Source organism: Trachemys scripta, chromosome 4, assembly GCF_013100865.1.
Source record: "Trachemys scripta elegans isolate TJP31775 chromosome 4, CAS_Tse_1.0, whole genome shotgun sequence".
NCBI lineage: Eukaryota > Metazoa > Chordata > Testudines > Emydidae > Trachemys > Trachemys scripta.
In genome coordinates, this window is record NC_048301.1 from 94,887,742 (window position 1) to 94,915,352 (window position 27,611).

General features: G+C 38.7%; 1 protein-coding gene across 1 annotated transcript in view; it reads right to left on the minus strand.

Moving 5' to 3' along the window:
* Positions 1 to 27,611, minus strand: part of LOC117876498 (F-actin-monooxygenase MICAL2-like) — a 189,250-nt gene that overhangs the window by 68,798 nt on the left and 92,841 nt on the right. The window contains exons 18-26 of the mRNA XM_034768763.1: positions 26,019 to 26,228; positions 25,695 to 25,796; positions 22,024 to 22,155; positions 10,037 to 10,144; positions 9,504 to 9,587; positions 7,924 to 8,110; positions 6,249 to 6,337; positions 4,671 to 5,051; positions 3,645 to 3,727 (exon numbers count right to left, since the gene is read on the minus strand). Of these exons, the coding sequence (XP_034624654.1) occupies positions 3,645 to 3,727; positions 4,671 to 5,051; positions 6,249 to 6,337; positions 7,924 to 8,110; positions 9,504 to 9,587; positions 10,037 to 10,144; positions 22,024 to 22,155; positions 25,695 to 25,796; positions 26,019 to 26,228 (1,376 nt within the window). The remainder of the gene's footprint in view (positions 1 to 3,644; positions 3,728 to 4,670; positions 5,052 to 6,248; positions 6,338 to 7,923; positions 8,111 to 9,503; positions 9,588 to 10,036; positions 10,145 to 22,023; positions 22,156 to 25,694; positions 25,797 to 26,018; positions 26,229 to 27,611) is intronic.

A 27,611-nucleotide genomic window follows, 5' to 3' on the forward strand; every position in this document is an offset into this window, starting at 1 on the left:
AGGCCTTGTATTAAGAAATTCCAGGTATAGAGTAAAGTTAGCATATAAATGTACTGGCAAAATATGTTCAATCAGCATCAATTCCATGTTTCCCCATGTTCTAGATTTGGACAACTGCTCAATAAAGCACATTAGAATGCAACAGCACTTTTTACATAAGCGTCACAAGCAAATTATTTTATGGATTTTAATCTGAACACATTTTAATTTCTACTGCTGGCAGTTATGCAGTCCACAGTATTTACAACAGACATGTATCAAAAGATGTTAGCAAAAGTCTTGAGTCTCCCTGAACGGAATGTGTGATGCTCTAAAATGTCACAATCCAGCAATATTCCAAGTCCTGTTGCAGCTATACAGTGAGATACACAACAGGTGCCATTTCTAGTGGGAATTTGAACATCAGACTCCTAAGATACTTTCCTTAGAAAAGAATTTTAATTTTTTTTTTAAAAAAGGAAGAGCGGAAACAGTGAGCTTTAAAAAGAACTACATTTATTTTTGTTTACAGCAAATGCCATAAATAAAGCTAAACAACTCTCACAGTGTGCAAAATACAGAATTTCCATGTGACAATTTAAATACAGAATTAAAAAAAAACTATTTAATAAAAAATTTGCTCAATTAAGATCATGAAGCAAAAAGAAAGCAAAAAAGATTTAGGAGGAGAGGGACAGAATCCTTGATGGCATTCTTTAAAGAAATGAAGACTCTGCAACAGAAGGTAAAGAAACATAGCAATGGCAAATGATTTGAAAAGAGAGACCAGTCCTTCATAAACCTTACCTTAATGAAGCATGCAGAGTTTAGTAAACAAAAACAAAAAAACAAACAACCCTAAAATTATAAAAATCCATACTTGTGGCCTAGCCTTGTGGTGCAGGAAATGATGGGTCAACGCCATACAGCGAGCTGGGGGGGTTGTTTTTAGTTTTAAAAAGATTTTTAATTCTCATAAAGAGTTTAAACAATACCAGCACGCTCAATTATTTTAGCACTATATACACACACAGGTCAGCAAGATAATGAGTTTGCACACCTGATCCTATAGTCCTTCCTCATTCTACAGTAAGGCATACAGGATGAATCCTTCGCCAGGGATGTTTACAAACTCCATAATGTTTTGTTCAGAGAGTTTCAGATTAATTCACTAAGATCCTGCATGTGCAATTGGATTCACAACATGAACCACTGTCCCAGTGATTTCAATTAGAATATGCAAGAGTGCAGGGTTCCATGCTAATGGATCCATTTGCAGGATTGGTACATAGGTTCTCATTTGTAGTAATCTCTCTTTTTAGATTATCATTTTATTCAAATATACTTGGCATTTAAAAAAAAAATTCCCACAAGCCCGTCATAGGAAATAAAAGTAACTTCTCATGCAGCAAGACAAATCTATTATCAGTTAACAAAACAAACCCCAAAGCTGCTAATGGGGCATAGTTAAAACTATTATTAGTGAAAACAATTGGAATAAAACATTCTAATTACAGAACCCTGATTGTTTATTACAAATCGAAGTGCCTTAAACATAAAAGAGCACCTCCATTTTTATTAAACTGCCTATGAACTCTGCCCCCCCCCCCTATAGGAATTTTTATTGCTCTGAATGTGGATTTTTGTTTTTATCAGAAACTTCAACTTTTTTCCCTCCCTGAATATTGAGGGGAAATGGTTCACATTTATATAGCACTGTTTCATCCATAGCTAAAAAGTGCTTTATGAAACTGGTAAGCATTACTATCCCCACTTAAACAAGACACAGAAGACCATCTGTAAGATTCTTCATGCTCTGGTTTTGAATTAGTGCAGATATACTACTTTGAAAGAAGTAGGGTTTTATTTAATTAGTATTTGAGAAACAATGGAGTTGCCTAATATTTAAAAACATGAGAAAAGATGTACATGCAGGGGAGGAAAGAAAGAAATGTCCTTTATAGAAACATAAGAAATGATCTTTTCTTGCATTGTGCGCTGTGCAATTGGTTAAAAAAAATAATCATGCTAAAGCTTTCATCCATTAATATACCAGACACACACAGTTTGCTCCAAAATGTTGTCAAACGATATTAGGGGTTAGTTACAATATTCTGAAACTGGCAAGCAGAACAATCACCTTACAACAGAAATGTTTCAGCCAATGAATGGACGTAGAACTGGAATGTTGAAATGAACTAAAAGCAACACAGGATGTTGGAAAAAAGGAAAAAAGAAAGAAAGAGGAACCTTAGTTTGGCTATAGGTGTTATTCACAGATTACTAGGCAAAAAAAAAAGTAGAAAAATCAACCAAAATTAAACTGCCTTATTAATTTATGAGTGATGGCTTTCTTCATTAATTTATAAAGATGAACAGTTATGAACCTTACTGGTAGAATTAAGGCTAAGGATAAAACATACATGGATTAATTATACAGATACCAGTGTGACATTTTCAGCAATACTAATGATTTTGAAATGCCAGCAAATATACAATTTCATATTTTTTTATGATTATAAACTTTATAATCGTGAATATGCCCTGAAATTTGTTGCGTTTTTTAATTAATCTCTATAAAACCTACACTTAACTTCTGTGTCTCACTTTCTACTAATAAGGTTCATTTTCTTAAAATTCATGGTACATCACAGGTTTTCAAGCTTCTTACTACAGAGTTATTCACTTAGACTACCATTATACTCAAGCTGCCAAAATTCAGAACAAGTGACAAACATTAGTGGAGAAATCTTAGGGAAAAGTAGTCTGTTGGACTGTTTTAGTGTCCGACAGTCCAACACACTGAATCAAAACATGTTAAATAAAATCAAAAAATGCATTTCTTAACATTCTTTAGGATGGCTGGAGTAACATGGTAAACAACATTATGGGAGTTTTTTTTTTTTTTAATTACATTTTTACTAAAGAGGAGTCCAGTATTCAAAATACTCACGTAGTACAAAAACATTTCTCTACATCTCTATAGCTGCTTACCATATTACTGTTACGATCACTGTCTCCTGTCAAAAGTCTAGCAAATTCTCACTGGAGTACGTTTGAGCATTAGTGGCAAGTTGCTGCAAATGACATGCTGTACTTGAAAACCATACAAGTTCTTTGTATAAGCCTTTGCAAATATCTTCCTCACCCCCCTGAAAAAATCCTGAAATGCCTTCTCATTGAAAACTGTACATGATTTCATTTTCTGTATTTTTTAAAATAAAGATAAAATTATCTGGAGAAAAATTTGTTTCTATTAAACCACCAGGCTAGTTTGTTTTTTTTAAGACAACATACATTCTTTTTACTGCCATACAAACATAGAAGCTTCCATTTGGGCTTTTGCAATATACATATTAAAATCGACCCACCTAAGGTCATTGGCAGATGACCCCTCCTGATTGTTTTCTACCAACTGCTGGCAACATGTTTTCTGTGGCTTAAATTAATACCTTGTTATTAGAAAAAAATGCTACAGATGCTTTTAATTTTTTGGAGATCTGTCCATGTGTTTCTCCATCAAATACAGTTTTAAGCACTGAGATAGGGAATGTGTGTATAATTAGCTAGAGTTGTCTAGACAATGGTTAGTCTGGGGAATTGTTCATGACTAATTGTCATCAGGTAGCACTATACATTCTAGAGAAGCTTTTGGGTTAAGGTACCTCATGCCAAGATCCACCACAAAAGCATTTTTCTTCAGAGATGATGCAACTTTATAACTATTTTGATTTTCTTCCATTAGCATCTTACATTGAAATAAAACATCTAACAGAAAATCATCAGTTTAAAAAAAAAAACAAAACATTATTTCTAAGTACTTCTACTTTACTCAAATATGGCTTTTTAGATATCTGAGTGCAATATATTGCAAGTTTAGGGCTCAATCCAAAGTCATTTTCAGCACCTACAACTCCAACTGACTTCAGCTAGAGCTGTGGGTATTCAACTCCCCTTTGGATCAGCCCCCAAATGAGAAAAAACTCTTAATTTGGGGAATAAATAGCAGCTATCTACACTATGTTTCTTAGATCTGACCATTTCAATTAATCATCCACTCATCTAAGATTTGCACTTTAAATTTATTTCAGGTTTAAATAAGCTAGTATTACAGAAAATACCTAGTATTAACAAAGGATACCAAAGGAGTAATAAATTAAAAAAGGCATGGCTAGAAGTCGGGTGCATTAGGTACAGTAAAAAGCTTTTTTTTTTTTCCTTTCAAAACATCTCCATGCAAGCAGTAAACCTTGTACCCAGAGCAAAAGATGAAAGCAAGAGAAAAGGGATGTGCCATATTCAGGTTTCAAAACCCAGTCACTTGTCACTACCACCCTGAAATGTCTGAAAGAACATGCTCTTTCTTGGTCTTTAAAACAAGATTTTTAAAATGTAAACCCAGAAACATGGTTGTTCACAGCCAGAAACCTACCCCTGCACAAATGTTTATAAAATATCCTTCATTTAGTCCCCATGTTCTGGAAATGCATCTGGACACTGAACTTCATGATATCTTTCTTGTACAGTACATGTTTTAAATTCATAGTGTGTTTTGATTGCACTTAGTCTATCAAAGTGAGCTCTTTGTTCACTTAAAGCACATATTAAATTGAAATGTTTATAAACATATTGGAAGGCTGTTAATTTTGGAAATCTGAAAGGCACAAATTAGCAAGACACTTAAGAATTTAAACCCTAAAGAACTTTTTCACCCATTCAAGCATGTTTTCAAGTGATAGCTCTGCTTCCCGGTACATATGAGTAAGTACCTCTAGCAGCGCACACAGGAATGGCACACCAAGGCTCAAGAGTTCATACAAATAGGTATAGTTGTATGCATTGTCCCTTAAATGAAGATTGGTAGCGTGCAGAAAACCATGCATCCAGTTAGACAGGCGTCTTGGAATGTCAAGCAGATCCCTCGTCACCCTAAGGGGCCAGCTTAGAGTTTTCCTAAAGAAGGAAGTCATGATACCTTGGGGCCTGTCCTCTGGACTGCTAACAGTAGAAGTAGTACTTTCTGTGGTTTCTGGGTGCTTGGGTTCCTCTTGCATCCACATTTCTGTTTCCACCTTAAAAAAGGAAAATTAAAAATAACTGCACAAGGGCTGAAATATAAATGTCTTTACAAGGATTAGTACATTCCATGACCAGAAGGGACCATCTAGTCCAGTGGTTCTCAAGCAAGGGTACACAAACCCCTGGCGGTACATCAACTTGCTAGATATTTGCCTAGTTTTACAACAGACTACATAAAAAGCACTAGTGAAATCACTACAAACTAAAATTTCATACAATGGACTTGTTTATACTACTCTATATACTATACACTGAAATGTGTATTTATATTCCAGTTGATTTATTTCATAATTATAGGGTAAATGAGAAAGTAAGCAATGTTTCAGTAAAAGTGTGCTGTGACACTTTTGTATTTTTATGTCTGATTTTGTAAGCAAGTAGTTTTTAAGTGAGGGGTAAGTGGAGACAAATCAGACTCCTAAAAGAGGTACAGTAGTCTGGAAAGGTTGAGAGCCACTGATCTAGTCTGTGATAATCTAGTCTGACCTCCTGTATAACACAGGCCATAGAGCTTTCCCCAAATAATTGCTAGAACAGATCTTTTAGAAAACCCATCCAATCTTGATTTAAAAATCACCAGTGATGGTAAGTTGTTCCAGTGGCTATTTATTCTCACTGTTGGCACACTACTATATATTCTTGTGTCTGACACCTACAGGTGAACTATGTAATGTAGCTCCACAAAATTCCCACTGTCACTATCTAAATACACAAACATGCAATCCAAGATTCAAATATTTATCTTCATAATTTTTTTAAGTGGCTCCTCCATACAACCTTTGTTTTTATTTGTATTATCTTATTTGTAGAATATAATTTGTCCCGCAGTTTGCCTTAGTCTATGACAATGACACACACAGTATTGGGATGGTAGCACAGGCAAGTATTTGTAAGAGTGACTAACTTTTGTGATCACTGAGAGACAAACATCAACTAAGCTGACATCAATCAGAAGTGGAACCTTCAGCCTTCCCTTACCGAGTCAGAGCTCACTTTCACAATGTTAGCTTATAGCTATTGATTCTCAAACCATAAATATGCCAAATGCAAAAGAATAAAAGGTTAGCATTACTTGAAGATACTTTTCCCTGTTTTTCAGGTGTGTGTGTGTGTGTGTGGGGGGGGGGGTAGCAACCAAACCCCACAAAACTGTCAACATTTATTACATTAGAAGTATAACCAATACATACTTTCTCTTGCGTTTTTAATGTAGATCGTCTTTTCCTGTGCTTATTGCTTGTTTTACATTGTGTAAAATGAGGTTTGCAGTAAAATTTACCTGTAAAAGAAATGACATTATATTTAGCCAGTAGGTCCAAGGACTAAAAACAAGCCAATGTATCTGTAAGATGACTGAAGCAGCAAGTCTAGTGGTTAGAGGACAGCAAGAGGAATTGGGACTTCTGTTCTATTCTCAGCTTTGCTACTGACACACTGAATGACCCTGAACAAGTTGCTTTCTGTGTACTGGTTTACATACAGGCGGCATTACCCCACGTCACATTTCTATCACACAGGGCATTGAGGTTTAACTAACCTCAGTAAAATGCTTTGAGATCCTAGAAGAACAACCCAATTTCAGATACTAAACTAGTTAACATGTTGAACCTGTTCCACTGTGTATAAAGAAACAGTCATTGAAGCAGGGGAACTGAAACCTGGGTCTACCCTCTTCCCTACTGAGTGCCCTAGCCCCTGGGCTAGAGATTTTTCTCACTCTGACTCTGGCCCAGTGAATATTTAGATTGGAATAGTTTTAACATGAGAGATTGAAAGAGCCAGGCCCCAAAATACCCCAAAGGCCAGTAGTTAGGACACTTTCCTGAGAGATGAGAGACCCAAGTTCAAATCCCTTTCTCCATATCAGGCAGAGAGAGGTATCGAAACTTGGTCTCGCACATCCTGGGCGAATTCCCTACAACAGACTTGAAAGTTGTAAGTGGGGCATTACTATCTGCCACATACCCAAGCAGCAAGAACTCAAGTACCATGTGGACTTTAACAATGGAACTTTAGGTGCTCAGGAACTTTAGGTGCCTACAGGGTTAAGGTGGCAGCGGAGTCGGGGTTTTGAGGCTCAGTGGTGCCTAAATGTTGGATTTAGGTGCCTAACTGCCACTTTAGGTGGCAAAGTTCTTTTGTGGCTCTACTCTAAGTCTCTATATACTGTGATGCACTGGTACAGTCACCAAAGTTCAGACCCTATTGTGAACATTTTGGGAAGGAAAGGGGACATTCTCGTACTTTAACATATCCCTTCTAGAAACAGGGGTCAGCCACGGAGGCCAGGTGTGGATCCCAACATCCTTAAAGTCCGGAGCGTACTAGAATAGATTGTACCAGCAGTTTGCTAAAGTTGCAGCTTCCAACTTCCGAGCTACAGCCTCTTCGGGGGGCGGGGAGGGGGAATTCACACTTTTTCTTATTTGTTTCAAATCTGCCATTAATTCTGCCTCACTCTCATTGCTGAATAAGGAAAATGTTTTTATAAACTGGAAGGATGATCAGGAGGCTGGAGTGTTACTTTGGCAAGTGAAGGTCAACGCAGGAAACCAACCCTTTTTGTCTTTACTTCAATCCACAATCAGAAGTGACATGTCTGATCTCTCAACCAAGTTTCCAGCAAACATTTCTTCATTTAAACAGAACTACCTTGAGGTCAGTCATAATTAGGCTTCACTGAAAGGGTTGGGACTTCAATTGCAGTGGGAATATAAATTGTGAAAGATCAGCACGGGCAGAACTCATCAATGGATCATGCACATCTCTTGACTGAGCTACCTGGCCTCTACGTTTTTCTGCTCTGTTCAAGCTTTAAGATGCATACATTTAAAAAAAAAAAATTTTAAATAGTTACTATATTACCTTCTTCTACATCAAATGCATAGATTGTTAGGCGGAGCGTTGTAGAACATACATCACACTTAAAGCATTCCCTATGAAAGAAGTGGCCCTCTGCACTCAGGCGCTCCATGACATATACCCGTTTCTTGCAGAAATAACAGATGTCACTGCCACCTATAGTCTGAGGAAATTCTTTTCGCAGAGATCCCTGTTAAAGATAAGTAAAAGATTAAAACATGGGTAAAGTATTGTGTTGCCAATCAACTAAAGTACATGCATATACTCCATCTACTACATTGCTGCTTTATTAAATATCCCATCACATTTGCAGTTTTCACACACGTACTTAAGATGAGTAGCTGCTGTCAACTTTTCTGCAGTCTCCTCTTTGTACTCATTTAATAGGATACCTTGTGTTTATACAACACTCAAAAATTCTCACTTTACTAAGACTTTTAAGGGACCAAGTTTGCATTCGCATGTGCACACACACACACTTTTGTACTTGCGCAGGTACAAGGTAATATTCACCCCCAACACTCATTTGTTAAACTACAGCTTGCTGGTTCAAATGCTAACATTTGCATGAGTATAAGCATTAGAGCTTAGGCAGATGTTTGCACCTGCAAAGCACAGACATATGTATTTGGGGCCTAGGTGATGAAAGTGTACATGCTAAAAATAAAAATCAACTCAACAGAAGAGACACTCTTCTGAGGCAGATCTAGCCACATGCTGTAAGTCCCACTGAAGGAAACTGCCACGGTTACAAATGCCAGAGTATGAAATGCTCTGCTAGTATTCAAAAATATATTTATTTATACCTAACTGTTTTGAGGTTGTTTTTTTTGTCCTTAGATTGCCTGTACACATTTTTACATTGCTTCTTCCCAAGGTATATTTAGAATATGTTAAAAATTGTGGTTTTAAAATATGGTATTAACTACTGAAATTTTTTAAAATGTTAATGACATTCTTTATTACTGATGGATCCTTGTGTCTGCAAGGCCCATCAGGAATCAAGCAGACCAAATCTGGTCATGCTTCAGTTTTCCCACAAAAGGGCATGTCTGACAAGGCTGCAAAAGGAACCTCTATTGTGTACCCTTATTCTACCTAGCTATGGGCCCATGCAGAACTGTCCCCTACGTCTTACATGAGAAGAAGTAATCTATATGGAGAGGAGGAAGTTGGGGCGTTGACAAGATACACATAGGCAACATGCAGACTATACCACCTAACCTCCAGATCCCATCAGAGAGACCATCGTTTTGTGGTACCTCACTTTTTGGTGTTAACCACAATCAGGGCACGATGCACTTCCATCTTATGCTTCCCCTCTAGCTGTGCATTTTTCGTGTGCTTATAAGTGCAAGTGCCAGTCATCATTTGCCCCCTCCATCCCATTTGCCCAAACAGATTATTTCTATACACAAAATTTCCAAAATACGCAAGCATACAAGTGAAAAAAGCCAGTCGCAAATACTATGTTAATGGAGTACGGACAGTGATGAACTATCGCTAAGCTGAAACAACTGCATATTAGTGCTTGCTAATAACTGAGCACCACCACCACACCACCTCACTTTGCCTTTCAATACCTGACAACTCTGAACAGTAGAAGCAAAAGTTGGAGAAGTGGAATAGGAAGTGGGGAAAGATGTAGCTGTGTCCAATGACTGGTTCTGAATTCAACACAATATTATCATAGTTTAGAACTGCTTTCTTCAAAAGGAAACATGAATTATTCAACATACATATGTGGGTGTAACTGTACAAACATGCACTTTAATAAACTTTCTCCAGAAACCAACTCTGATTAATAACTGTCTTTACTTATTAGTTGCACTAGCAATTACATTTAGCAGAAGCTCCCAAGATTTTAAGATACAGAGGCAAGTAATAAAATATAATAGAAGCCCTGGTCTCTGACATTTACAGAATATACCCATGCATGCATATCTTTTGCTAATAAGCACCTAGTTCTTGGGAAAAAGAAGAAAAAAGAAAAAAATTCCAGAATGCTTAAGGATGAGAATTGTTCCAATTCCAGAATCTTAAATTGGATCATTGTGATCCTGGAAATGTTACTCTTAAAATGAAGATATTTGATTCTTTGTGGATTTAGCCTTACCAGTTCTGGGGAGGAAAACTGTGGCTTGGGCTTGTGGTCATTCACATAGAGATTGACAAGGACTTCAGCTACAACCCCTATTCCACGTGACACCTTCCCTACAGTCATCTAACCAGCAAAGGGAGAAGATGAAGAATAGAAGAAAGAGCTTTCATTATTTCTGAGAAAAGGGCTGTATGAGAAAAGGACACAACTTATTTGAAAACACACACACACAAATGCAAGCAGTGATAAAAACAGGCTAGAAATTAGAAAGAAGAAAGTCTAGCACAGTGTGAAAAGAACAGGAGTACTTGTGGCACCTTAGAGACTAACAAATTTATTTGAGCATAAGCTTTCGTGGACTACAGCCCACTTCTTCGGATGCATAGAATGGAACACGTATTGAGGAGATACGTATACACATACAGAGACCATGAAAAGGTGGGAGTTGTCTTACCAACTCTGAGAGGCCAATTAAGTAAGAGGAAAAAAAATCCTTTTGAAGTGATAATCAAGATAGCCCAGTACAGATAGTTTGATAAGAAGTGTGAGAATATTTACCTGGGGAGATAGATTCAATGTTTGTACTGGCTCAGCCATTCCCAGTCTCTATTTAAGCCTAAATTGATTGTATCTAATTTGCATATCAATTCAAGCTCAGCAATTTCTCGTTGGAGTCTGTTTTTGAAGCTTTTTTGTTGCAAAATTGATTAATTAATTACTTAATTGGCCTCTCAGAGTTGGTTAGACATCTCCCACCTTTTCATGCTCTCTGTATGTGTGTGTGTATAGATATATATATAGATATATAGATATATAGATATAGATCTCCTCAATATATGTTCCATTCTATGCATCCGAAGAAGTGGGCTGTAGCTTATGCTCAAATAAATTTGTTAGTCTCTAAGGTGCCAGAAGTACTCCTGTTCTTTTTGCGGATACAGACTAACATGGCTGCTACTCTGAAACCTAGCACAGTGTGGATATTGCCATGCATTATCTACACTACAAACTAAATGAATTTGCTCTTTTATTTTAAGTAAAATTTTTCTCCTTAATACGATGCTCATTTTCTAAAATGTACATATTCCAAAGAGAATGAGAGGAATGGAAACTACAACTTCACAGTGAAGATTCACCAATCCCAGAGCTTCATAAAACATTCCACAAAAGTTCACAGGAAGCTCTGTGAGAAAATATTCAGTTAAAATTGACAAACTATTCATTATTTTCCTACCTAACCACTCTTATCTTATGATTTTGATATTAGAAACAATTTGAGAGGCTTGGAACCAACTGCTTAATATAAATTTAACAACCCCCCCCCCTGCAAAAAAACAAAACAAAACAAAAAACAAAAACCACCACCACCCTGAAGGTGATGCCGAAACAGACCACTGCAGCCAAAACAGACCACTGCAGCAAAAGCATAAAATTCATATGAACAATATGAATTTATGGATTAACACAAGATAACAAAGACTAAGTAAGGAAATGTAGGTTAGACTCTAGTGATGGGAGATTATACCTTCGTCTGCTCCTAACAGTTTTTAGTTATGACAAAATATTTCTAAGCATATTGCATCAGTTATGAATGGCCTATTTAATTAAAATAAAATGCACAGAACTGACACTCCCATATATTAGAGACACAAGGCAGGTCAGGTAATATCTCTTGTTGGACCAGCTACAGAAGTTGGTCCAATAAAAGATATTACCTCACCCTACCTTCTCTCTCATATATCCTGGGACCCACATGGCTATAACATCACAAAGAACTAGCGTCTATTGGTATTTTATGAGGATACATTAAATAATGATTAGAAAGGAAACAGGTTGGCATCTGCTTAATTCCACCATTTGCACCATGGTGGTTAGGTTATTCTTCACTATATTTGTAAAATGAGCTGGACTGTAAGAACCATCCAGTCCCATCCTTACATCAGACAACCTTTGTTAGCCACACTGTAGTTCTTCAGAACAATATTCTCAAGGCAAAAAAAAAAAAAAAAAAAAAAAAAAAAGCAGCTGCCCTAAAGTCATTATTATTATAGAACTTCCAGTCTCTGCTTAAACCAACAACATTCAGTTCAGCCTGAGCTGGGGCAGGTATTGGGGGATACCACAGAAGCAGCTATGGGGCTTAGGGAAGAAGCTACTCCGTTCTGGTCAGAATGTATCAGCTGCTTGAGCTTTATTTCCTCTGAAAACTTTTTGCCTACTGAATTACAATTCCCCAGGGATTAGCCTGTATTAATTTTCTGTGCTCTCAATTTTATTTATTTTTTAATTTAGACCGAGTCTCCATTAATGCACAATTTGCAATGGAGATCTTATGGAAAAATTCAGTACTTCGTAGGAGGACAAAGGCACTGAAGAAATTAATCATGAGGAAGACCTACATCTAAGAGCATGACATTTGATTCCAAAAGTGCTTGACCTTGCAAAGTACAGAGCACTCTGGATCTGTTCCAGATAACAACAAAATGTGCTTAACTCAAACCATGTGAGCATTGACTTTGATGGGACTACTCATGTGTTTAAACTTAATGACTAGGGCTAATGATTCGTCACTATAAAGGGCGTGTAAAATCAGTCTGGTTGTGAAAAAAGGCAATGTCACAAACTGAAAATTAAAAACATTGAAATTCGTGTTTTGCATTATTTTAAACCCAAGTAGCTTGTATTTCGCAATGAAAGCTATTTAAAAGCATTTCAGTATTTAAATATTGACCCATAACGATTCATCTCACTGACTGACAGTCCAGCCGCTCCGCAGCAGCAGAACAGAAGGGTGGGTGGAAGAGAATTACTACTGCTTTCTAGTCTTAGGGCACGTCTACTCATACAGCGCGGCAGCTCTCCCGTGGGCATAATAAAACTACCTCAGCGAACAGCAGAAGTCATGTTCGCGGCAGAAGCTCATGAGTGCTTATGTCAGCATAACTTATATTGCTCAAGGGGGTGGTTTATTCACCCCCCGAGTGACATAAGTTATGCAGACATAAGCTGTAGTGTAGACATAGCCTAAGCCTCTACAAAGGTAGCAGTAGCAGAATGGGAGCAGCGAGTCTCTTAACCTGCTACTGAAGCTAGGACTTTTTCCACCCTAGCTAGAGAAGGCATAGAATCCATTCCAGAACCTCAAACTACTACCCTCAGGAATGAGCGTTTATGCTTCCTGTTAATCCCCCATGCAGCCGAGGTTTCAACAAAACAGGTCCCAAGTTCTTGGTGAAAAGTAATCAGCTGTTCCCATCACATCCACTCACTCAAACGGGAAAGCCCCAAGACGTCGAAAAGATATTTAAAAGAAACAAACCAAAAAGGTGAACATAAACATCCATAGAATCCATGACAATTGTTACAAACATTCAGCCTCAGTAACGACAAGTCACTTGGGCTACTTTGGGGTGGGGTGAAAGGAGCATAAAGGAGATTGTCTATGAAATTTAAAAAAATTAAAGTGCACGTCAGAACTTCTGAAATATCCTGCAACTTATAGCCACCAACGTCTCTTGAATGTTAATCAAATGATATGCATTTTTGGCTAGTAGATAAAAGATGAATAGCATGTATGCTATACAGACAAAGCCAAATAACCTCTTTGTTTTTTTTAAAAATGGGAGTAACTGCTGTAAAATATGTATATTCATCACCTTGTCAGGCCCAAGTAGTGTAATTCTTATGTACAGGATGGCATATTAAATCAGATCTTAGCATTAATAGCTATGGTACTTTTCACTGAAGGTGAACCTCCCTCTCTTTCCCTTTCATTACATTTTTAAAAACAACTTTTCTCCCAAAACTCTACATTTGTGCAAATTTTAAGCAGCTATTTACTTATTGCACTATGGCTTCCTGAATAAAGAGGTAAAGAGCTCATTGAGACATCAACTGAAGCAGGAAGTTTCAGCTTCATCTTGTTAAATAGTCATGTAATAATTTAAACAAACAACAAAGCTACACAACTAGGTGACTATTTGAAGGAGGGGCAAAATACTATTGAAGCTAACCTACATTCCTTGTTTGGTTTCTCTTCTCCACCCATTAAAACAATCAGTGCTGACATTAAAACAACCAAAACAAGAGCTAGCAAAATTGCATACCTATGCTTATTATTACATGCAATATTAAAAGCAAATGTATTCATTACAAAAATAAATGCAAATTCAGTGTAAAACAAAAGTGACTTCAATCCAGGTTGGTACTGACCAAATGACCCTCTCCATAAGCATTCCCATCCTCAAATCACAGGGTAACTTTTCCATCTGATGGCTGTTCAGTGGTCTATATAAAATTATCTTGATTGTCTAATATCCCATGAACACATGCCCACATCACAGAAACCACAAATACAAGAGACACTAAACAGTAATCTTGTCAGACGTCTCAGCAGGTAGGGTAAGAACTGAATGGGATTGAAGACTGAACTAAATCTTATTCCATGGTCCCTCCAGTGTACTGGTACTATCCACGCTGTACATGTACTGCAGATGAATTAAAAAAGGTCAGTCTGCAAATACTTCAATATTGCACCCTTCAAAAACAATGACTTCAGAGAATTTTTTAAAAAATAGCAAAAGTAGGAGAAAACATTACTTTCAAATTGTTGATCCCAGACCTAGTTAAATGAATACAAAAGTGTATTCATTGTGTAGCCAACAGTGTTGGAACTACATTTAAGAGGAACCAACTGAACTCTTCCTCCATAGCTACTGGATTGATAACAGGTTTTTAAAAAGCAGTTACTAGGCCATCCCATCCTTCGTCTCTTTTTCCTTCCAAATCTGACATCAATGACCAATAGTTCTTAGCAGAGTTTTCCAACTCTGGGCAGATTCGATGACGATGGTAATCAAGTTTATATGCATCATGACTGCAAACTCAAAATACAAGACAAAATGGGACTGGTTATCCACAGAAAGCAAGGCAGCATAAACATATTCAGTCTCCAAGTAGGTTAGCTGAACAGCACAGTTTAGACTATCAAATAAAGTCTGGCCCTTCAAGTGACACAAAAGGGCAGATTCTGGTTTCAACTGGTCAGCAGTAAATTCCCCGGTGTAGGGAAACTCCCTCTTGGTGTAAAAGATGCCACAGCAAGCTACAGTGCCATCTGTCTCTCCCCCTTCCCCTCCAATATAGAGTGTGCGTCAACTGAGGGAGGGTAGGTGTGGGGGGGGGGGAGGAGGTGCCTGGCAGAGTCATGCTCTGTTATACCTATCTTCCCTGATGTAGTGTTCATTCAGGGCTCTAGGCCAGTGTCATAACTTAGAGCAGTTCCTTTGCTGCTCTAAATCTCATTGGGGTTGGAGTCAGCACAGGCAGCCCCTCAGAAATAGGGAGCTGCAAGCAGTTCCACAATGTCCCCCCTCCACTTTCCTTTGCTGAGCAGATCTCAGCTAGAGGAGAGAATCTGGCCCCACATCTGTATACCAGAAAGATGATCCTTTAATATATGGAAGTCTGCCAGCTTTCATACAGCTTAAATTAGTTACATTGCTGTGCTGCACCTTGCTTGCTGATACTGATCATTTACTCTGAACCTACAAACACTTAAGCATAATTTGGCTCATGCACGTAATTCCCTTGTGACTACTAATAAAGTCCCAAACATGCTTAAGTCTTTGTATGATCATGGCCATAGTTATTGCTCTACATGACATACTGCTGCACATGACTTAAATACGTCTACACAGGGCCGTCCCTACACCAAATGGTGCCCCCGGCGAGGAATGTCTTTGGTGCCCCCCCCCCATTCATTTGTTAAACTTTTGAATATCTTATTTTGTATTGCATTTGTAGCCCACTTCATGACTTTGCTTCACAATTTGAATGCATGATTTATCCCTGTCAAACATTCTATTTTCCCTTTTGTCGCTTACAACAAAAACAGCACCGTGAGCCCGGCACCTCAGTTGGCCACCTGGGTCGCCTTCCCTAAATCCAGCCCTGCGTCTACAGTAGTGGTGTTGGGTATCTAGGTTTCCTAAAAAGGGGCCCTTATGTTGCTCATAGGGCAACATGCAAGGTGGCACTAAGCAAATATCTAAAAAAAAGTGAATAGAATATTTTGTAAAAAACAAAAAAACAAACAAAAAAAACCCCCACCACTATGAGGATTGTTGAACATAATTATTAATGGTACATTGCCAAAGCTCTACAGCAGGTTTATCTGGTTGGTTAACTGCTCCAATATTAATTCATTAGCTAAGGGGTTTTGGAGAGAAGCCTGGGTTTCATAATTTTGTATAATATTATTTATATTGCCACAGCAATCAGAAATCAGATGTGCTAGTAGTTTTAAAACAAAGGAAAACACGAAAACTGCCCCAAAGAGCATACAGCAGGGGTCCCCAACATGGCGCCCGCTGGGGCGTCTAAACGCACCGGCGTACTGCCTGGCGGACGAGCATCCGCCAAAATGCCGCCGAGAAGCATCATCATCTGGAGGCGTTGGCGGCGACGCCTCTGGATGACACTGCTTGTCGGCGGCATTTCGACGGCGATGCCTATTGACGTTGCCGCTTGTCAGCAGCATTTCGGTGGATGCTTGTCTGCCGCCACGGTCCTCCGCGGCTCATCGTCTGGCGCCCGCCAGATGAAAAAAGTTGGGGACCACTGGCATACAGTCTTTATCCCTCCTTGTTAGAGTTACTTTGCCTCCTTTCCTTACCAAATGTCCTACTTTTAAGCACTTGCTTATTCTTTAAAAAAAAATTTGACTGACTGCCCTGGCATAAACACTATCTAAGTAGTAAACTTATCTGGGTAGGAAACACCCAACCCTTATTTTCAGCTGGTAATTCCAATCATATGATTCAAGGGAAGTAGTTAATCTGAGGTGTTGTAGATAGCAAAGCCAACTGATTGCAACATGTTTATAGTATGTATGACTTTTAGGGTTTAGGTAGCATAAAGCTTAGACAAGCACTGTTTTCTAAAGGTCATTCTAAACTTTGGATCATCTTGATTTGCATTGGAGATAATTGTTTAGAGTGTACACCACTGCACTGAATTCTTCACAGGAGATTTAGGGCAGCAGGAGTATTCAACATTCATTTGTACTAACCTCTCTGTGGCATAGTTTAAAAGTTCTCTTCCATTCCTAATAAGATGCAAAGCTAAAACACTTTAATTAAAAGAATATGCCTTTAAAAAGGAATAGGAAAGCATGTTACATTTCCTTAACCTCCCTTCTAGAGGTATCCTTGCCTCAAGCTTAAAAATAGGTTTCAACATGTAAAGCTCTTCAGCCACTATTTTGAGTAAATACGTCAACACCCTTATGAGGCATTCCGAATGCCTCATAAGGGTAATGCTGTAACAGTCAGCATGGATTTGTCAAAAACAAATCATGTCAAATCAATCTGATAGCTTTCTAACAAGCCTTGTGGATAGGGGAGGAAAACAGCAGAGGTGGTGTATCATGACTTTAGTAAAGCTTATAAGAAGGCCATGCAAGACAGTATGCAACCTAGATGGAGCTACTATAAGGTGGGTGCAAAACTGGTTGGAAAACTGCTCCCAGAGAGTAATTATCAGTGCTTCACAGTCACCCTGGAAGGGCATATCAAGTGGGGTCCCACAGGGATCAGTTCTGGGTCCGGTTCTGTTCAATTTCATCATCAGTGATTTAGATAATGGCATAGACAATATACTTATCAAGTTTGCTGACAATACCAACCTGGGAGGGATTGCAAGTGCTTTGCAGGATAGGATTAAAATTCAAAATGATCTGGACCAACTGGAGAAATGGTCTGAAGTAAATAGGATGAAATTCAATAAGGACAAATGCAAAGTACTCCATTTAGGAAGGAACAAATCAGTTGCACATATACAAAATGGGAATTGCCTGCCCAGAAAATAGTACTGCGGAAAGGGATCTAAGAGTCATAGTGGACCACAAACTAAATACGAGTCAACAGTGTAATGCTGTTGCAAGAAAAACTAACGTCTTTCTGGGGTGTATTAGCAGGAGTGTTGTAAGCAAGACATGAGAAGTCAATACTCCGCACTGATTAGGCCTCAACTGGAGTATTGTGTCGAGTTCTGGGCACCACATTTCAGGAAAGGTGTGGACAAATTGGAGAGAGTCCAGAGAAAAGTGACAAAAATGACTAAAGGTCTAGAAAACATGACCCATGAGGGAAGATTGAAAAAAATGGGTTTGTTTAGTCTGGAAATGAGAAGGCTGAGAGGGGACATGATAACAGTTTTCAAGTATATAAAAGGTTGTTATAAGGAGGAGGAAGAAATATTGTTTTTCTTAACCTCTGAGGATAGGACAAGAAACAATGGGCTTAAGTTGCTGCAAGGGAGATTTAGGTTGGACAGTAGGAAAAACTTCTTAACTGTCATGGTGGTTAAGCACTGGAATAAATTGCCTAGGGAGGTTGTGGAATCGCGATCATTGGAGATTTTTAAGAGCAGGTTAGACAAATACCTGTCAGGAATGGTCTAGATAATACTTAGTCCTGCCATGAGTGCAGGGGACTGGACTAGATGACCTCTCAAGGTCCCTTCTAGTCCTACAATTCTATAAAATCAGAATTCAACTGGTAGTAGGAGGAACATGATGTCAGAGAACACAAGCAGTTCAGTATGTATTTCAAATGAAAAATACTCAAAGATGTTAGTAGGCTGGCATTCTTACAGGACAAGTTGTGAAGTCTCAAGAAGCTCAGAAAGACTTTTACACTCTCAATTTTTTCCCCTGTAGATTAAGAGTAAACTCCAGAAGTGCCATGAATGAGGGTTCCCCCCATTGGCTTGCTGGCCCTGAAGCACGTCCACATATTGAAATCTGCACTTTACTAGTGCCACCATTTGGAACAGATCACCAATGCAAATCTTGAGCCCTTTAAAACCAGTCGTAACATAACGCTGACACAGACAACTTGTGGTGTATAGTTACATCAGGTAAGTTCAAATACATTGTAAACTGGCATCCAAAGTACTTGAAAATAGGCACTGTGAGCCTGAGACATTATTAAAATGTGTTTATATAAGGCCAGAAATTTAGACAGTGCTTTCTAGACAGAGTAAGATACAATCCCTGCCCTAAAAAGTTTGCCATCTAAAATAGACCAAATACGGGACACTTAATTGAATTGTTAAGTGAAGTAAGGAAGGGCATGGAGAGATTACTGGTTAGGAAATCAAGGCTAGAAGGATTTTCGGGTGGGGGAGGGAATACACAGGATTTAAAATAGGGGTGGTCTTGCTGGGAGACTGTTTCAAGTATAGAGACCCAAGTTTGTAAATGTTGGCATTTAGTCTTTGCTAATATTACAGTAAAATTAGCAGTAGTTTACTCCTTGGGAAAATTACTTTATTTGAAAATTTACTGGATAATCAAGAGGTGACTTGTGATTCAAAAAGGAAAATAAAACAAGCTGATTTGCCAATTAATGGCAAGCAAAATAATTTGTTGTATTAGGAGACTGAAGTGACCTGAGAGGATATGTAGGGGACACAACAATCGGCTGTAACAGTAGTAGCATGCTTGTCAAATGTATTAGATCATTGTTAAATGATATTTCTTCAGTGAGTGGGATACCAATAGTAACGGTTTGGATTCACCGGCAATAGAGCAAGAAAGACTTTCGGTCACTTCTGTAAACAAGTTCGCCATCTCTCGAAAAAACCAACAATCTAATAATATTACTGGCTCAGTCGTAACTGCTTCCTTATGAATGCATCTACCTTAGAAGTGAGAATGCTACCCCTAATCAAGGAAGGAGGTCAAAACATTTAACAAGCTCTAAGTGTGTGTGTGGTTTTTTTTTAAATTATGAACCATATGCCAAAAATCCTCAATACACCATTGTCAACATGTGACATTTCTCCACATGCGCTACTGTTCCATTAACCAAGTGTTTCATTAACCAAGCCTGCAAACTGTCAGTGGCAGGGCAAGGATTTATAACTGGGGGCGGAGGGGCATGCTGAGCCATTGGTGATGGGATGGAGAACGAGACTTCTCCACACTCCTGTTGTAGCTCAGCTCCTGTCTGCAGGGCTGGGCCCAGCTCCACACTCCAGGCATTACAAACTGGCGCCCGGGGTCATAGTCCCATTCAGGTTTCACCTGATCTTCCCTCTGTCATGAGGGGGGCTGGGCTAGGCCAAATTTGAGTGAATGGGGTAACAACGACATGTCGCACAGGGTCACGTGCGACCCCATGCACCATCTCACAGCACCAAGAACAGGAAGCCGAACTCAGACCCACAAGACAGGAATGGTTGCTGCCAGGTGAGTGTGTGGGGCAGGCTCGCTCTCCAGCCTTGCATGAAAGGCACCACACATATACCTAAAGGCTGCTGGGGGAAGGGGAAGTGGTTGCCCCCCACCCCAAAGCTAGTCCCTATTAGCTCCTGCATGTTTCTATGGAATGGAGCACCTGAGCAGCAGAATGTGTAGGCACTTGCTTACATATTAAATTTGATCTTTCTAGTCCTCAATAGTATGTCAAATATTTACTAAGCTCTAGCAAAAAGTCACTAGGTTTTGTGCAGGTAACAGAAAAGATATTTTGAGCATGGATTATTTTTGTTCCACCATTACATCAGGTTGGTACATTCCAACCTACAGTAATGCTGAAAATCACATCATAAAATCCATTTAAGGAGCCAACAACTTTAAGCTATAGCCACTCTCTTTCAATACAATGCTAAATTCACCAAAATATTTATTTTAAAATTAAAATAGCAGTTACAGTACCTTTAATTAAACAACTGCTCATGGGAGGTGTTTAATAGAGAACCAACAACAACAACAAAAAACCCCAAAACCCACAACCACCAAAATCATGAAAGTTTAAGCACTTGGCCTCTGATCTGAAGTACCAGCCTCCAGGGTTGCAAGCACAGGTCAGACCTTTCAGTCATTGCCCATTCTACCGAGGCTGCAAGTCAAAGTTCTAACCAGTGTCAACTGTAAGATGGGTATAAATCCACCAGGAATTTGACTGAAACAACTAATTTATACTCCTGAATATCTTTACATTCAGCCATTAATTATCTGGGCTGGATTTTGACCATGCTCATGAGTAATTTATGACATGGGTGTTTTTTTTAAAAGAATGATTGTTTTCATAGTGAGCAGAGAGACTTAAGTTGAGGAAGGATGTGTTGAAAGGTTTGAGCAGATGATCTCTCATCCTCCAAAACACATGGCAAACCATTTTAGGTTTCGATAAACAACCCTTCCCTAACTCCCACTTCTTAAACATGGTGGTAGAACCTACTGGTTCCAAACGCCTCAGTGTTTCAGACGCCACAGCTGCTCTTTAACATTCCTAGGAACTTTATGGTTTCCCCACTTATTCTTACTCCAAACCTGTTCAATATGCTTACTTGTTCTGAGGCTTGAAAGACAACCTGTGCTGCTGTTGCCATAGCCACTGGAGGAAAGAAAGGACATGTAGGTCCTTCCCAAAGATCTGGCCTACAAAGGAGATGGCTGAAAATACCCCAATTAAAATAGTTTCTGAATATAGGGGAGAAGTAAGCTGAACCTTTTTAAGCTTATCCAGATCAAAGCTTCTGTTACTTTATCATTAATGGGAACTCTATATTTGTTGGATTCTAATTTATTGAATTGTCTTCAGTCACTTTATGCCTATTTCCTATGTATCAAAGCTTCTTTTATAGAGGAAATGCGTGCTCAAGCATTTAATTCTCACAAGAGAGTTTGCGGTATTATTAAAAGGAAACAAAAAAACATTTAAAATTAGCTACTGCTAAGATTAAAATTCTCAAAAATGTATGATCTACTTCTTAGCTTTTAATCTGAATTACTTTTTGTTATGATATTTTACTTTTACAAACATGCAGGAGTAAACAAAACAAAGTGAGCGGTTTAAACCTCTGCGTCCAATGTGAAACATAGTACGCACAGATTCTCCATGCAAAGCCAAGACCTTCAATCTGAGCCAATTCTTCTGCAGTTTTTAGAGCAAGAATGGATTTTACATGAAAATCTGTTAACAGAATACCTTGCTAGATTGAACAGCAGGGGAAGTTGAGTGAATAGATGATGAAGATGAAGTAGCAGCTGAATCATGAGCTGGAAGGCAAGAGGGAGTTGGGGGCTGATAATAGGATACGCCTTTAATAGGTAGTTTATTCTGTATAGAGCAGAAATAGAGGAAACATCATCAGAGAGGATAGTCACATTAACAAATGTCAAGTTGGCGGAATTGCACAACCATGCACAAGAAAAGGTTAGGAAGGTAGTAACAGTACAATTACTTCAAAACTGAAACTCTGCTACTCTGGTCAAATAAACACGACTTGGTTCTTTGTTAAGGTACACATTATTAAAAAGTACAGTGAAGAGTAACAGAACACAACAATAAGCAGCCTCCAGAGAACAATATCTGCTTCAGCTCTTACAAGGGAATGCACCAGTCTAGTAGATTAACCTCTTCAGAGTGTGTTTTGCAATTACTTAGGTTTCTCATTACTATGGAGTGTTTTACAGAATTCAGTCCATTATTTTAATATATTAGGAAATAGTGTCATTTCAGACAATAGGTGTATGATCTTGTGCATGTACAAAACTTTGTAGTGCACATTTTCACTTAACACATAAGCAATAAGGCCTATTATTATGATTAATGGAATCTGCACTCAATTTGGTGTGTGCCACACTGAAAATATATTAAAGTGGGCAAGATGAATGGATAGGATAATGAGATAATCATCAATTTTCACCATATGAATTTAATAACATTTAATTATGATCTGGTATCTACAAGTGCTGAACAATTGAAGTTAGTACAAGTGATTGGTTAAAATTTGAAAGTAATTCAACAACTATTGAATAAATAGAAATTATTTTTCTATTGGGTCACAATTGGTTGAAAGTCACAAGATGAGGTAGTAAATTTGACCTCAGAGGTAAATGCAAAAGTTTGGTACAACATTAGCCAAACAGAATTTATCCTCAAATAAGTGCATTCCAACTTGCTACAGTTAAGTGAAATCTGCCGAGCCAATTAGCAAAAAGAACGAGGAGTACTTGTGGCACCTTAGAGACTAACAAATTTATTTGGGCATAAGCTTTTGTGGGCTAAAACCCACTTCATTGGATGCATGCAGTGGAAAATACAGTAGGAAGACACACACACACACACACACACACACACACACACACACACACACACAAAGGGATCAGAGTGTAATGGCCTGTAGAAGGTGGTGTTCACACCCTCTAATCCCACCTAGGGTTACCAAAAGAAACTACATCATCTGCTCAAGAAACTCCCTGAAAAAGCACAGGAACAAATCTGCATAGACACACCCCTAAAGCCCCAACCAGGGGTATTCTATCTGCTACCCAAGATCCATAAACCTGGAAATCCTGGACGCCCCATCATCTCAGGCATTAGCACCCTCACAGCAGGATTGTCTGGCCATGTAGACGCTCTCCTTAGGCCCTATGCTACCAGCACTCCTAGCGATCTTTGAGACACCACTGACTTTCTGAGGAAACTACAATCCATTGGTGATCTTCCAGAAAACACCATCCTGGCCACTATGGATATAGAAGCCCTCTACACCAATATTCCACACAAAGATGGACTACAAGCCATCAGGAACAGTATCCCCGATAATGTCATAGCAAACCTGGTGGCTGAACTTTGTGAATACCCACTTCTTCGGATGCTCATGCTCCAATACGTCTGTTAGTCTATAAGGTGCCACAGGACTCTCTGCTGCTTTTATAGATCCAGACTAACATGGCTACCCCTTTGATACTATCCTGAAGGAGGATCTCTCACTCTCACAGATCTTGGGAGACAGGCCAGTCCTCGCTTACAGACAGACCCCCAACCTGAAGCAAATACTCACAAGCAACCACACACCACACAACAAAAACACTAACTCAGGAACCTATCCTTGCAACAAAGCCCGTTGCTAAATCTGTCCACATATCTATTCAAGGGACACCATCATAGGACCTAATCACATCAGCCACACTATGAGGCTCATTCACCTGCACATCTACCAATGTGGTGATATGCCACCATGTGCCAGCAATGCCCCTCTGCCATGTACATTGGCCAGACCGGACAGTCTCTCTGCAAAAGAATTAATGGACACAAATCTGACATCAAGAATTAGAACATTCAAAAACCAGTCGGAGAACACTTCAACCTCCCTAGTCACTCAATTACAAACCTAAAAGTCGCAATTCTTCAACAACAAAACTTCAAAAACAAACAAACTCCAAAGAGAAACTGCAGAATTGGAATTAATTTGCAAACTGGACACCATTAAATTAGGCTTGAATAAAGACTGGGAGTGGATGGGTCATTACACAAAGTAAAAACTATTTCCCCATGCTAATTTTTCCCCTACTGTTACTCACACCTTCTTGTCAACTGTTTGAAATGGGCTATCCTGATTATCACTACAAAAGTTTTTTTCTCTTGCTGATAATAGCCCACCTTAATTGATTAGTCTCGTTAGAGTTGGTATGGCAACACCCATTTTTCCCATGTTCTCCGTGTATATGAATCTTCCTACTGTATTTTCCACTATATACATCCGATGAAGTGGGTTTTAGCCCATGAAAGGTTTTGCCCAAATAAATTTGTTAGTCTCTAAGGTGCCACAAGTACTCCTCGTTCTTTTTGCTGATACAGACTAACACGGCTATCACTTTGAAACCTGAGCCAATTAGATAGCATCTTTCTGCTTCCTGGTGGATTAGAGGTGCAGTCAATTTTTTCTGAATCACTAACTTCCATCTCCTCTGTACCACTTAATTTCAAAGGAAAAAGTGTTACACTGGAATTCATGAACATATTGGAGAAAGTTTCCAATATTTCTGATAGAGATTTATGGACTTACACATATACTGACTTCTTTGGAGAATATCTACGTTGCCCCACAAGAGAAAATATTGATCTCTATTTCGCATCAGTCAACAAAAGCCTTAACAAGAATTTCTCCCTTTCCCAATTCCCTAGTCACCATTAAGTCAGCTCCTTTTCTGTTCAGCGCAGTGAAGGGTCATTAGTAGTTTCCAAATAAAATTCATTCACTGCAGTGGTGCAGAGAGAGGGAAAGAGAGATTCAGTAAAATCTGGGATACTGGCCTGCAACAGGATAACATACCCCAGGCCTATCTGTACATCTGACAGTGAGGAGTCACGGAAATCGTCACCGCAAAACCTCCACTTCAACCAATATCCTGACTGCACCTGGCCATTCAATCAGAAACCACACCCATGAGTAGCAACAGAAGAAGTGGAATAGTTTTTAAGATAAAACAAACCTATACAGTGAACACATTGATCAGCTGATTGAATATTCACCTTGTCAAGTCATTTCTATTTCTAAAGCTACCAACATCTGAATTCTCAAGCCACCTTTATAATGAGCTGTTTCTAGTATGTTTCAGGTATGCTTAAATATTCTCACACTTTAAATATCTGGTTATTCCATGCTTTCACTAAAAAGAAGGTAATTATATTATATATTTTAATAACACAAGTCATTCTGCATGGATGTACCGGAATCTGAACTCCTGACTGTTTTAGCTTCACCCCAGATGAAAAGAAGAAATGAAAATACAAAGTTGTTGCAAACGTCTAACTTACATCTGGTCTCTTCTAGACTATTGTTTTTGCAGCTGCAAAACCTAAATATTCACCTTTGGTAAGTCCACGTATCCAAACATTGAGGCAAGATGAGCTGCTTTCTCTTTAATGTTCTTTTTATGAAATTCCCTATTTGCTACGGACTGAGCTTTCTTCTGTAATAAAAGCCAAGGAAGGGAAACAGAACAGAGAGACAGATTTTAGATAGCAGTCATACAAGAAAAGGCAGAAGTTCAGTATGTACAGGGAAAGGCAATTTATGTCTTAACTATGTAAAAGAAGCATGTAAAGTACAGAATATATAGTCTGCATAGAAGAATTAACCAGAATAAACACAGTTAAGAGAGACAGAAGTTAAAAATGAAATAGCTTGTCACCTGATTAATTTTTTCCTCCACGTGCTGAAGGCGTTTAAGCACTCCAGAAATCACAAATGCAGCAGGACAGGTAGATGCAAGAGTTTCTGAAAGCCTGGACTGTATGTCTGTTTTTTCTACAATTCTTGATCCCCTGGCCACACGATCAGAACCATGCAAAGATTGCTTTGGCTCTCTGACCACATGTTCAGTCCTAGCTACTGCCTGAAACTGGGAAACACTTCAAATGAAAAAAGTTGTTCTTGGACTATCATGCAACTCATACATGTTCTAAGACAACATACACAACAGTGTATCATAGCCAGGCACGTCTATGCATTTCATATAATGCAGTATTCTTCCATGTTTTAAAACACTGCATTACTATACAACTCATGCATATTTCCATGCACTGAAGTATATTTGGACTATACAACACATGCAAGTCTTCACATCCTGTAGTCTAGCTATCTCTCAGTCTCTCTGTTAGTCTATAAGGTACCTCAGGACTCTTTGTCACTTTTTACAATCTCTATGTGAACTCTAAATAGCGTGACTAGTCAGGGGGTCTCAAACTGGGGATCGGGACCCCTCAGGGGGTTGCGAGGTTATTACATGGGGGTTGCAAGCTATCAGCCTTCACCCCAAGCCCCACTTTGCCTGCAGCATTTATAATGGTGTAAAATATATATAAAAAAAGTGTTTTTAATTTATAAAGGGGAGGCCACACTCAGAAGCTTACTGTGTGAAAGTACAAAAAAGTCTGAGAACCACTGGACTAGAGGGGAATTCAACACATTCTCCTGTGATGTCCTGCAGTGTTGTGCATTATTGCCACAGAAAACATGCATGCAACTGTGAACTATTGAAGTGCAAAAATACCTCTGAGGAACACAACTTACTTCGCATAATTCGAGATCTACTCTATTCTGAGCCTAAGCAGAATACATTTCAGGTCCAAAGGTTTGGGGGTTTTATTAAAGTAAGAGATGGTTCCAAAAATCAGTCTACAAATAGAAATGGTCTTTGAACCATAACTGTGGTTTCATATTGTAATTAAAAATGATCCTCCCATTGGTATTTTCATGAAATCAGGCCTTCTATTTTATAATGGTTGACCAATTACATGAAATTAGCACACACAAAAAATAATCATTTCTCAAAAACACGAACACGTCAGCCTATAAATTGCTAATAATGGTACACCATACACAAGGATATCTTTCTTTAAACAACGATTCTCATCCCATTCATGCAAACCAAATCATGTTCATTGTCTGAATTATCGGCTGATCTACCCTTACACCCATTAGATAGAGGGAAGGAGTATGGAACAAGGAGCTCACATTCTACAGCAGGCCACTCTTATTTTTCTGGCATACCAAGAATGGTCTTCCGCAAAATGGAAACACGACAGCAACCTGAACTGCATAAGAAAATATTCAGCCCTTTTAAAATTAAGTATCAGCACTGTTTGATATGAGAAGAAGCCAAATTTATTCAGTGTTTCATTCTGGGCTACAATGAGGTTCCTAGCATAGATCCTTACCACAAAATATCTGGGGCTCCACTCAAAAGGACTGGAAAGTTGGATAACTGTTTAGCTCTTAGATG